Source organism: Pyxicephalus adspersus, chromosome 7 (genome assembly GCF_032062135.1).
Source record: "Pyxicephalus adspersus chromosome 7, UCB_Pads_2.0, whole genome shotgun sequence".
NCBI classification, from domain to species: domain Eukaryota; kingdom Metazoa; phylum Chordata; class Amphibia; order Anura; family Pyxicephalidae; genus Pyxicephalus; species Pyxicephalus adspersus.
This window is the reverse complement of record NC_092864.1, coordinates 68,407,608-68,420,453: the sequence shown is the minus strand read 5'-3', so window position 1 is coordinate 68,420,453 and position 12,846 is coordinate 68,407,608. Positions and strand designations below refer to the sequence as shown.

The 12,846-nt window shown below is 38.9% G+C and overlaps 2 protein-coding genes across 3 annotated transcripts in view; one reads left to right on the top strand and one right to left on the bottom strand.

Annotated features, from left to right (window-relative positions):
• The window catches only part of LUC7L (LUC7 like), a gene marked incomplete in the record, with an annotated part of 23,227 nt that extends 20,956 nt beyond the window's left edge, over positions 1 to 2,271 (bottom strand). Inside the window, 1 exon segment of the mRNA XM_072418886.1 lies at positions 2,097 to 2,271. Coding sequence (XP_072274987.1) covers positions 2,097 to 2,157 — 61 coding nt within the window.
• Positions 2,272 to 2,605: 334 nt separating this feature from the next.
• FAM234A (family with sequence similarity 234 member A) overlaps positions 2,606 to 12,846 on the top strand; it is a 27,589-nt gene continuing 17,348 nt past the window's right edge. Inside the window, exons 1-3 of one of the 2 annotated variants that reach the window (XM_072418885.1) lie at positions 2,606 to 2,763; positions 9,400 to 9,692; positions 11,252 to 11,365. In XM_072418885.1, coding sequence (XP_072274986.1) covers positions 9,428 to 9,692; positions 11,252 to 11,365 — 379 coding nt within the window. In that variant the 5' untranslated portion in view covers positions 2,606 to 2,763; positions 9,400 to 9,427. Of the gene's footprint in view, positions 2,764 to 8,316; positions 8,355 to 9,399; positions 9,693 to 11,251; positions 11,366 to 12,846 lie in introns of those variants that run through there. The other variant, XM_072418884.1, reaches the window with a different exon arrangement.

The window sequence follows — 12,846 nt, the reverse complement described above, 5'->3', positions numbered from 1 at the left end:
AACATTCAAAGTTATATTAAAACTTAGGATTTATTAATCAGGTATTTGGCCTTCACTGGTTCCTCTTTTCCTCCCTCACCGAAATGCTAATAAAAATACGGTGAAAAAAAATGTCATGTGATTTTAGATAGAGCCATACAAGTAAGTACAATGCAGGCAGATGATGGTTACAGGGGCCAGTAAGGTCCACTACTAGGTTTTCACCTAACAGGAATCAGCCGTAAACAATATTTGTGATGCAGAGTCACAATAAATTGAAAGAACTAAAATCCAAATATTGAAAGGTGACCGTAAAGATGAGGAGGAAAGGAGGCGAGATGATTTGGAATGCCCATTAACCATCAAACAAAGACTAACTTGTTGCAGAAAAATAATCATTACAATCATGGCACAGAAAGAGCCCAGACACTTCATCTGGATCCAGAATATGGTGTTATTTAACTATTTTATCATCAACAGAGTTATCCGATTTTATTTTTATAACTTTGCCTTAAATCTACTTTAAGAACTTATCACTTGTAAATAAAATATTTATCCCAAGGATATGAAACTGTTTAAGCACATTTCCTTCAATCTTGTTTCAATGATTTATCCAAATGTGTAGGGATGCGTTTATGGAAAATGCAGACTTAGCAATGCTATACCCACATATAAAACACAATGGCAAATCAAAATAGAAAAACAAATGTAGAACAAAATGGTGTGTGTGTGTAAATATATATACACACATTCCCTATTTTAATGTACAGCGCTGCATAATATGTTGGTGCTATATAAATCCTGTTTATTAATAATAATATTTAATAACACACACTATATATATATATATATATATATATATATATATATATACACACACACACACACACACATATATAGACACACACACATACATAAGCATGTTTAAAGCAGACCTAATCTCAGCATTCTTACTTTACTTTACATAGAAGGGTAGACAACGCTTAAAAAAAACAAATAGAAAAACACAATTTTACTTTAAGTGGGACACCCTTTAAACTTATTGGGAGGCTCCCGGGATACTCACGTTCTGCACCCCATTCGGCTCTGGCTGCGCCTTATGCCCATGTCCTGATCTTGCGCATGTGCAGAGGGGCATTTTTCCACCATTGCTGTGCATTTCCAATATCGGGCATGTGCAGAAGGAGAAGCACAAAACCTTCTGTGGCGTATGTATCCCACAAGGCTATGCACTCCCATTCAGAAGGGAAGGGGCTCACCCTCTTAAAAAAAAAAAAGTTACCTACCCTTTCATATAAAGTTTGGGTGATAGGCCCACTATAGTTACTGATTGCCACTCTAGTGTAAATATTAGACAATCCCCACTTTTAAAATCCTGATCTACTTTGTAAAATACTTGCAATAAAAATCACTGTACAGGAAGTTTGAAAAGAAATGATCAGAACATTCTACGACACAATTTAATGATTTAATGAATTTTGTTAGCGGGGTCACCCAGGGGACGTCTTATCACCCCAGAAATCTGCCCCATAGCACAGATCAGTACTGGGGGGATATTTTTGTTTTATATTTCTAATATATCAATAATAAGATGATCACTGGCTGTGTGTGGCCCATGCAGAATCCTAAACAATGATAGATTAGATTGTCAGCTCCGAAGGACAGATAGTCACATGACTATGGAGGATGTACAACACTGCGTAATATGTTGGCGCTATATAAATATCATATATATATAATATAATATATATATATTGGTGATAATATATACTGAATATTGCACAGCACCCCTCCCTGTTATAATATATAGATATAAATATCTGTGTGTGCCATAGATAATATTCTATATATATTATGAAGTGTCTCGGTAATATGCTGAGCACAGACACAACATATGGCTGGATGGCGGCGCCCTAGGTGGTAACGTAACACGGCCTGCTCAGGCCTACAGCCTCAGGGTGGTGTGAGGAGGAGAAGGCGGGAATCACCTCAGGTTCCCTGGATACCGAGCCTCGTCCATGGCAGCCTCGCTATCACCACCGCCGCCGCCACGCGCCGTCTAGGCCTGCTAATCCCCGCTGTATTTCCGCCATCCCCCGGCTACTCCCCGCACTCACCATCACGAGCCGTTCCCATCAGCTGGTCCAGCAAAGCTCTCATCTGAGCCTGAGCCGACATTTTCAATCGCAGCTGCTTGCCCCGGGCAGCCCCACAGTGCCCTCTCAACGACGACTATTCTCCCGGCAGCCCGCTAAGCAAGCAATGCTAAAGGATTATGGGAGGACGGAAGCACCGGAAGTACTGCTTCTAGCATGCACAGCGCCTCGGGCGGATAGGGGCGGGACAGCATCCTGGTTCACAATAATATGTCATTGTTCATTTCTGTAATAGGGTAGGTTGAGACAGTGAGCTGAGAGAATGATATATTGTCCAGTGCTTAGGGACTACAGTTTTATGCATGCTGCTAACGGAGCAACCTGGCTCATAATACCACACCCGAGCTTCAAATATCATTTAACAGGGAGAAGGAGTTTTATTATAAAAAAAATGAACGAACAATGTAGGAATATAGACGTTTAATCCATTATTACTTCATATTAGGGAGACTTTTAGGGCAGCTGTGCACTCTGGGAAATGTAGTTCAGCCGCGTTAGGTAAGTTAGCCCCGCCTCCAGAAGAGATCCGATAGCTCCTCCCTCAAACTTCGCACTCACTTCATGGTGATAGGGAATTGCGGTCAGTGTTGGTGAAGCTCGTTCGGCTATTGCTGGAGGACCTGCTCAGGTATGGAGGAGCAGAGGCGGCTTACTTACCATAGAGTTTTACTAAATCAGGGACAGATCGGTGCAGTATATTCTATGATATTATTATTATTAAAGAGGATTTATATAGTGCCAACATATTACGCAGCGCTGTACATTACATTTATACAAAATATTCCCACTCACTAGCACTGCCCAGGCTGGATAAGCAGATACTAAGTTGCTAGGGGCAACAATGACATTGTATAATGATTAGATATTGATAATTGTTAGTTCTGCTGAGGGGTGAGGATTAGTCATGGCCGGAGTTAGATTTACTTCTATCCTCCAACCTGTAATAGGGTGTGGAGTGCAAATATAAGGAGAAAAGGTATGGGGTGTGATAAGGACATGTACAGGAGGGATCACAACCGCTGTCATTAATATTAAATGGGGTTTATATAGCGCCAACATATTACGCAGCGCTGTACATTAAATTGGTGCCACCGCTCCTCTTCTGCTGCCTCTCTTTGTATTTCTCTTCATTGGCTTTCATTTCACCTGAGAATCAAATCCATCTCCTGTGCTTTGCCTTCAAATCCCTCCACAGTTCTTGTCATACTTACCTTTCTGACCTGATAGAAAAATATCAGCCGCTCTCTTCACTCCTCCAATGACCTACTAATGACTTCTTCACTGCTAACCTCATCACATGCACGGCTCTGAGACTTTTCTAGATCTTCCCCGATTCTCTGGAATGGTCTTCCTTGTACTATTCAGCTTGCTCCTACATTCTGCTCATTTAAAAGAGCTTTAGAACCCCATTTTTTCAAACTTACCTACCCTGTCTATTAAAACCATCACTACTTCCCACCATTCCATATCTCCCCCTATTGTGTGATACTTCCCCCACCTCCTAGATTGTAAGCTCTTCGGGGCAGGGTCCTCTCCTTCTCCTGTGTCACTGTCTGTATCTGTCTGTCATTTACAACCCCTAATTAATGTACAGCGCTGTGTAATATGTTGGTGCTATATAACTCCTGTTTAATATTAATAATATTAGGGGTTGCAAATGACATAGAGATACAGACAATGACACAGGAGGAGGAGAGGACTCTGACCCAAAGAGCTTACAATCATGGTGCAGAACCCCAATGTTAAAAGAGCATAATTATTAAACAGTAATATATAGCACTTGCATATACTAGCGCTGTACATTAAATAGGGGTAGCAAATGACACAGGAGGGGTAGAGGACCCTATGCAGAAGAGCTTACAATTTAAGCGACACATAGACTTACCAATGTGGCAGTGGGACTTGGTTATCTAGAGGGCTGTGGTATTGTTCTGCATGCCATTGTTTTGGTACCAAGCCTGGTAATAATATTCTTTATTTGCAGAGAAGTACTAAAATCACCCTACTGAGCCCACATCTAGCATTTCTACGCTCTGGTGAAGTTCACTATCTATGTGTCCTGTGTCACTCCAATGTGGGTTCCAATTTTCTTTGATTTATCTGACTAATGTTTTACTCTTTGCCAATACACTTGGACTCTAAGGATCGTTGTAGGGAGCATAGTGTTACATGTGATCAGTTTCACCAAAACTTTGTTTTTTGTATAATTAGATATTGACATAGTTAGATAGTGCCTTCTATACATGTCCTGTGATTTTTTTACAATCTCCTCATTGGCAGCTTTATTATTTCTGAGTTGCAGTAAGACGTTTGGCATGTTGATCTTGATGGAAGCATTTATTTTTACTACAATAATTAGTAATATTAATAATAATAATAATAATAAACAGGATTTATATAGCACTATCATATGACGCAGCACTGTATATCAAATAGAGGGTTGCAAATGACAGACAGATACAGACAGTGACACAGGAGGAGTAAAGGACCCTGCCCCGAAGAGCTTACAATCTAGGAGGTGGGGGAAGTCTCAAACAATAAGATGTCTGTTTCCCAGATGGTGTAACGCTGAAGAATAAAATAAAAAAACACCCATACACATAATTTTTTTGCTTGATCCCCATAGTGTCCTTGTTGTGTATCCATGCCCCTTCATCTCTGATACACCTACAAATTGTACCAAGAAATATCCTTTCTTCCCACCTCCATAATGCCCCCCAAACTAATATTGCCCTTTGACCCCAGATTACCAATAGAGCTGATGAAAATGTTCCTGTGAAACCTGCACCTTCATAGTTTCTCTATTTCAGCAGTGCCATGAGTAGAACTTGTATCATTTGTTCTTACCTTAACTTTTAATGTATGGAGGTGTTCTCCCCAGAATTTTTCAGCTGTGTGGGGTGTAAAATATAGCCAAAGTGGGTCGGGCAATGGAGGGCAAATATAGTGCTCCCAGTTCTGTGCTGTAGGTGTCCAGTAACCCCTATAATTGTTCTGCTTCCTGGCGGCCTGCCAGCTCTTCTCAGTGCTGAGATTGATACAGTTGTATTGTTTCCTGTGATGTACACATTTGTATCTTTTCCCCATAGTGTATCTTTCCCCTTCAGAAATGCTGGCTGCAGGGTCACTAAAAGTTTACTAAAGTTCGGGTTTGTTGCCCACAGCTGAGCCCTGGTATACTGGAAACCTATGGCACAAAGAACTGGGAGCACTATATTTGTCCTGGATTGCCTGACCCACCTTTTGACCACTTGGCTATATTTTACACCCCACACAGCTGAAAAAGTTTGCTATCCCAAATCCAACAATTGCACCTGGCTCCGGATCAGGTTAGCCCAGGCCCTTTCACTTGACTTTTGCAATAATGGTCCTACAGGTGCTAAGAATTTGAGCTCTGATTGCTCAAATTCCAATCCAAGTTCAGATTGGATTTGATCAGAGTAAAAAGTAACTCTGATCAGAACTATACAACCTTCATTAGCTATAACTTTAAGACATGGCAGGGAAAGTATGGGGCCCAGAAACTGTACAGTACCTGTGTATTGTAACCCAACTTTCTAGTGTTTGCTAAAATAATGAAGGAAGGACCTGGGACAAAGTTATGGTGTCCTTTTCCTAACAACAGTCAAATTTGGCTTCTGTACTATTGGTGACTGATCCATTGATCTTGGGTATACATAGTGTGTCCATTTGCATGTTTTTGTCTACCCCCTTGGGAAAACAACTAATGTATAGTGCCTTGCCAACAGTTCCTTCCTTTATTTTTTTGGGTTATGATTTTTAATACAGCCTAAGGTTATGTTTCATTTTTGGTGTTTCTCGCAAGAAGTGGGTCTCCCATGAAACGCATCAGAATCCAATAAATACCAAAAATATTGCTGTAAATATTGAACTTTGGCCTATATTTGATGTTGTTATTTATTACATGTGATTGTTTCTTTTTAAACAATGAGTAGATATATGAATTTTAACACCACATAACTCCTTGATTTTTGGGTAGTTCTAGTTCAAGGAACTCCTTATCTCATTTGTAAGTGATTGCAAAAGGCTATGAAAGCATTGCATTGTTGCCCATTGCATTTTTTTTTGTGCAAAGTTGTGACCAGCAATTCCAATTCAAGTCCATGGAGAAGGCTGGGGCAGTAAAGCACCCTTACATGTTGAATGTACCCTCAGAAAAACCATCCAGCAATCCTACTGCTGGGGGGAAAAAGAGACAAAAAACTGAACTATTTGTCCTAATGTTAACATTTTTTAACAGGTAAATAATAATTCCCCATGGGGCTGCTGTGGTTCCCAATGTAAGGAATCGGTAAACGCACGGCAAACTTACTGTCAGTCTGAATTCAGCGTCAACTAGGGCTAGAACTGTGAAGTCAGAAAACGTTATTGAGATGTTCCAACTTCTGATACTTTTATACTGTAATGAGATTATACTATATGTACAGAATTCTTCAAATATTATAATCAAAATCAAGTTTTACTAGCTATAGAAATAAATCCCAGGGAGTAGTTGTTGTCAAATTGAGATAATGTGCAATTTGATGTTTATATATAATTTTAATCCAAATTATACAATACATAAAAGCTTCTCATTTGAGTTGTCATATGTTTAAACAAGATCTTTGAGGGTAAACATAAGTAGCTAAGACCAACATCACATGAGTTAAAACTCACTTGCTTCATGATTGTGAAATCTAGTTTACAAAAACATTTGTGTTTATATCCTTACATTTATATTATTTAGTACTACCATAGTTTACATGAACATTCCCCGCAGATCTGTCCTAAATCCTGGAGAATGTAGTAAATATCAAACCCAGTGTTTGTTGTGGGTCTCTCTATTTATTGACAAGAATGTGTTCTAAACAAATCCCACTCCTTCCCTTTTCAGATTACCAGCACATAGTTGTGAGATTTTATGTATTTACTCCACATCCCAGCTCAGGGCTACAGAAAGTGAGGACTTTGTGCATAAAACTAGTTAGTCTTAAAAGTAACCTGAATATAAATAATAAAAAAAATGCTGTGTGTGTAAAGAAGGGGTGTTGACAGTATGACTTATTTTTTTGGGGAGCAGCCGAATCATAGCGAAACCATCTATTGCCATACTGCCATCATACATCATACAATAATAGTAATGCTACATAAAGTAATGGACATTTTACAGAGGTCTAACATTCCTTCTGCTGAGTCAGAATCCGACCTTTCCATTCAGCAAGATTCCTAAACTAAGCAGATTGGAATAGATTTGACTCAGCAACCAAATGAGTGCAAAGGTCCCTTTCTGTGATGTGCTGCTAATAGGCGGTGTTTTCATGGTGTCTGTGCCAGCAGTGCTGTAGTTTACCTTCGCAATTTGTGCTAGTGGACACCAAGACTGATAGTGATATTTTAAGTTGTCACAAAATATTTAAATTGAGGGGAAACCCTTTAAGCTAGGTACACACCTCTAATAATTATCTTTAGAAAACGAACGATTATGACCGATCAAGGATTATGCACGATTATTTTGAACGATCGTATTGTGCACAATTCCGTACATGCTGTAACAATACGATCGGTCAAATATAATCCACCAATAGTTTACACACGCTAGATACAATCGTTTGAACGATGCAGGGAGTGACATGTAAAGGAGAAAGTGTATTGCAGAAACATGCACGATCACTGAACAAATGTACACACAATAGCGAACGATAGTCGGCCAATCAGATCCGCCGTGACGGTCATTCATTTGCAACGACAATCCTCCATCGTCAGCGTCGCTAGTCACCTTTTTTGTGAATGATTTTGGTCATTCATTTCCAACGATAATTATTGGAAGTGTGTATGCAGCTTTCGGGTCCATTTATTTTTCAGTATGGTGCATTGCAGTAAAGGGGTTAGCATGTTGCAGTAACATTTATTTTCAATAGCATTCTAATATATGGGTAAATGAATTGTAACCCATCGAAAATGGTGATAACACGCAACTGTGTGCTGTGGTACACTGCAATAGAAAATGTGATGTACAGCACTGCGTTATATATGATATATATATATATGTTGGCGCTTTATAAATCCTGTTTAATAATAATCTTTTTTTTTTTGTCTGGTTCGATAGCAGCCATTTTATTTGGTTCCTTTATATTTCTTTCTGCAGATCACCAGCTTTCTAACAAAAAGGAATTGGGGGCAATGTTGTAGTACAGCAATGGCTCTCTCCTGTATCTGCAGGTGCTAAATATTCTTATCATAGTTGTAATACAAATGTTCATTTGTTTTGTTTGAGTCTGAGTCTGTTATAGATAGTACTATCTTTTCTCCAATACCAACTCCAAGCTTTTTGGGCTGTGTCTCTACCAGTTATCTGGATACTGAAAGGTTTGACTATTATTTTTGGCTAAGGTTGATCTAACTCGTACTGCAAGAATTAGGATAATTGCCAAGTGGCAGTTTTAAAGTGTCAGATTGCCCAATAAATTTGGATCTTGCCACTGGCCATGCCATTTTAAGACATTCAGGTTCTTTGTTTTTAACCACTTTGGTGTAGTTTTTGTTTAGGGTCTTTGTCCTGTAAGAACTTAGGCGCCATACCAGGTTTAAGGTCTTTCCAGAATAAAACCGTTTTCTTCTAAAACTTCTCTAAATGAACATTCCATTCCTCGTTAATCCCACTACTGTGTTTCACTTGGAAATGTCGGCAATGGTCAGACAGCACCTATTTGCTGTGTCCTCTACACAACATTTGGTTTACCAATACATTTGTTCTACTTGCACTTCTCTAAAACTCTCCTTTGAAGATCTTTTGGGTTATGGTTACTCAAGGAATAGTTTCCCTTATTGTGGATTTTCCGGCATCTTCAGAATTACCATTAGTCATTTGATTGCCTCCTTGATCCAGTCATTAAGTTTTGGTGGACAACATTATTTAGGCAAAGGCTCAGTTGTGCTATATTTTTTTTTTATATTTTTGTAATTATTTAATTGATGCAGCAGGGGATGTCCAAAGTGTTGAATTTTAACTTAATGAGTAATACTTTTCAGGACTTAAATCTTTTAGTTTAGAATGCTGCATGCCCTTTATAAAGCTGCGTGTTCAAATATATTCTAAGTAAGAAATGGTTTAGGCTTTCATGTGTTGCTTAGAATCATTTGACCTATGAAATAAGTCTGGCAATGCTTTGCCTACTTTATGTTGTGTGTTCTACTAAGTGCGGTTGGAAAAATGCTCTATATATTTGTATAATATATATTATATTATTTTTTTTCCACTTTTTAGAAGACATTTGTGCCCTGCCTTGTACATCATGTACAATAAGGATCTGGATGCTGAGAATAATCCTCTAAAAAATAATGATTTGAAAGCTTTGGAAAACAATGATGCAAGCGGAGAAAAGGATGTACATGTTAAAAAGAAGAGTGGTCTTACAGGCTTCTCCCAAATTCGCACAGCGGCTTTTTTTGTTGCAATATTTCTTTGTCTTGCAGTAGTGTTTGCTTTTTCATTTATCATTCCTTGTCCAGTGAGACCCTTTTCCCGCAGAACATGGAGTGTACAGTATGATAATGCTGGTAAGTTAATGTAACTAGTCATTTATATACAATCTGCAAGATGATTGGAAAACATAACTGGTTTCTAGAGCTAAAGTTGAAACGTTGTGGTGTTTTCCCTTTTCTTTAGAGAGATTTAAGCTATGTACACGTGTCAGATGATCGTCACCTAAAACAAATGGTTGTGCTCATCTTGGGCAAAAATCTTACATGTGTACACCAGTCCTTCTATGTAATTTATCAGTCTGCCCTGGCCAAAAATTGGCAGACCCACAGGCTAAATCTGGCCGTTTATTGTGGCCCTCAGTGACTGTGCCGCATCCAAGCGCCGTAGGACCCAGTCCCAGAAAGCCAGGTAAGAAGCAGAGCGCTCCAGGTATGGAATCTCAGTGGGATGATACATTAGCAGTGTCTCCAGAGACACCGGCCTCCACCTCAGCACAGTCACTGGCTCCGCTCCCATAGACAGGCCAGGTTAGATCAGGTACACCAACCTCCGAAATAGCTGCTAAGAAAAAACAAGCAATCACTCCCAACTTCTTCTAACACTATGTATTTTAATAAAAAGTTCAACCCACCACTTAGCCTGTGTTTAAGATTTCTTCCCCTTATGTGATTTGAGTTTGACACTCCTGATGGCAGTCGTATTTGTCCCCAATGGATGGTTTACAAAAAGGCCTTTACATGCATTTTAATTTTTTTTTTTTTCCTTAATTCTAAAATACTATTTTTAGAACAAATCCTTCGAGCTAAACACTTTAACACTGTTACAGTATGCTGAATAAAATATGGTTGAATCAGATCTTTTCACTAATTTACAAGTTGCCCCTTGCTAGTTAATGCGGGGCCTGTAACACAAAACGCTCAAAATAAATATGAAAAGGATGCTGAAAACAGAGCTTTAAGATTTTTTTAAAGCAGTCTGTTTGCAAGGAGTTTAGTTTACATAACAAAGTTTTAGTCTTTTCTGACTATTCCTAAATGATTGTGAATGACTGCTATGCAGAGTACAGGGCCACTTGTTCATCCTCCCCACTCCCCTCTCCATAAAATGGCGCTTGTTTGTTCATCTGTCACCCGAAAGGATTACAAAAGATTGTTTGTGGTGACAATAATCTAATGTCTGTAAAAAAGTCTTTATTCTTACTTTTTGTGTCACTGGTACAAGAGGCAAAGAGACACAATGGGAAACAGCAAAAGTAAGAAAAATGTCAGGGTTTTTAGAGGTACCCTAATTTTTTTCCCTTAGTTTTACCTGGTAATCCTGCAAATAATACACTTAGGAGGAGAGACTATTCTAACTCGCTCCGCTGAATCTGTGGAGGCGGATATGGTTGTCATTCAAGCTGTCTTCCTTTCTTCATCTCTATTCATAAGGGTTAGGAGTTTGTAATGATCATTTATTTGTGCGTTATGTTTAGATCACTGGAAACATCGAAAGCTGTTTTCTGATAATCGTGTTCTTTACATTTTAGGGGCAGTAAGTTGGGGTATGTTCCATATTTGTCATTAGATTTAGACATCCTTAAAAATATGCCATAGTCATTCACAATATATCGGTTATTTTTGTTTTGATGCAGTTGGCTACACGTTCCTTGCTACTGAAGATGTGAATGAGGATAACGTGCAGGATGTTCTTTTCCTTTTTAAGTCTGATAATTCCAACAACGTGAATGTGTCCTGTGCAGATGGAGGTAGATATTTTAAATCTTGTTTGCACGTGCATGTTTTGTCAACCTATTTTGTAAATGCTGCAGAAACAATGAAAGGACGAGAAACACTATGACATACAAACACAGAGAGCATGACCCATTATGTGCCACCTATAGTTCAAATACAAAAGAAAAGCCATATTCAAAGAGGCCTTCAATGACACTTTTAATTATTCCTGGTGGGGTATTGACTTTGATTTCTTATTGATTGCTGATCAATGTTTATATAAAGAGTGTTCCAGCAATATATTTACTAGATTTTTAAAGTATTCCATATCCTATCACACTGATTAGACTTGTACATAACATAATAAAAGAGCTTTCCCCTGCAGGGTCACTGCTCTACAATCTTTAGCACTATTCCTCTCCCCAATGTCATCAAACACATTTCATTTGTGTAGGTCCTGGACTCTTCCTGTGAGTGGGACTCGCAGTAGTCCTGGAACATGCAGCACTCTACCACCATAGTAAAAAGTAAAAGGAGTAAAAGGACCTAAGACCACCATGCAGTGTCCACCTAATAAAACTTTGAAAGAAAAAAATTTAAACTATGTTTAAACTAAGGAAATGTGGCCTGACATATAAACATATAAATGAGGCTAATTACCTTATGCCTTACACACTAAGTACACACACCAGATGATTCCCGCCCAATAATCGCCTCAGGGCTGATATCGGGCAAGAATCTGGCATGTGTACAGTGCTCGTTGTTCACCGTCCGAACGAGCATCCTGGTGGATTCTCGGAAGATGAACAATCATAATGAGGAGGGGAGAAAGCACAGCAGGGTGCCACTCCATCGTTCTCCCCCTTCCCCTCTGCATGGAGCACAATGGTGCTGTATGTACAACGCTCGTTCATGCATTGTGCGGTCTTTTGTCGTTGGAAATGATTGTGAAAGATCCTTTCCAAAGACAATTATTGCACGTGTGTACGTAGCCTTAGTGCTTCTCTAACTTACCCTGTTTCTTCGTTTTCACAACTTTCACTTTACGTGGGACTAAAAACCTATTACTACCCTGTCTTACTGTTCAAAGTCCCCATTCATACCTTCATAATTTTTTCTTCGTCATATCCTGTGGTCCATTTTTCCACCAACAAAACTGTTTTTCTGGAAATCTGCTGCAGGACCCTCAAGACGGTTACATGACAATAAAAAATAATTCTAATATTCTGCTAAATCTTAAAATTTTTAATCCTAAACTGCTCCTTCTGCTGATTCACTGACCTATTTATATCTTTCTCACTTATACATCGCTTGCAGGTTTGTCTTTGTTGTTCTGTTTGTGCCACTCCAACATGTTTCAGCAGTCTTTCATAACATTTCTGCGCTGCTTTTATTAATGAATAACTAACTTTCATAATGTCATTCCGCTTCCTTCTCTTCCTAATAAATGCAGCCCATTCTTAGGCAGCCCATAAACTTAAAATGTGTACAAGAGTTTGGGTTTGTGCTTATGTTA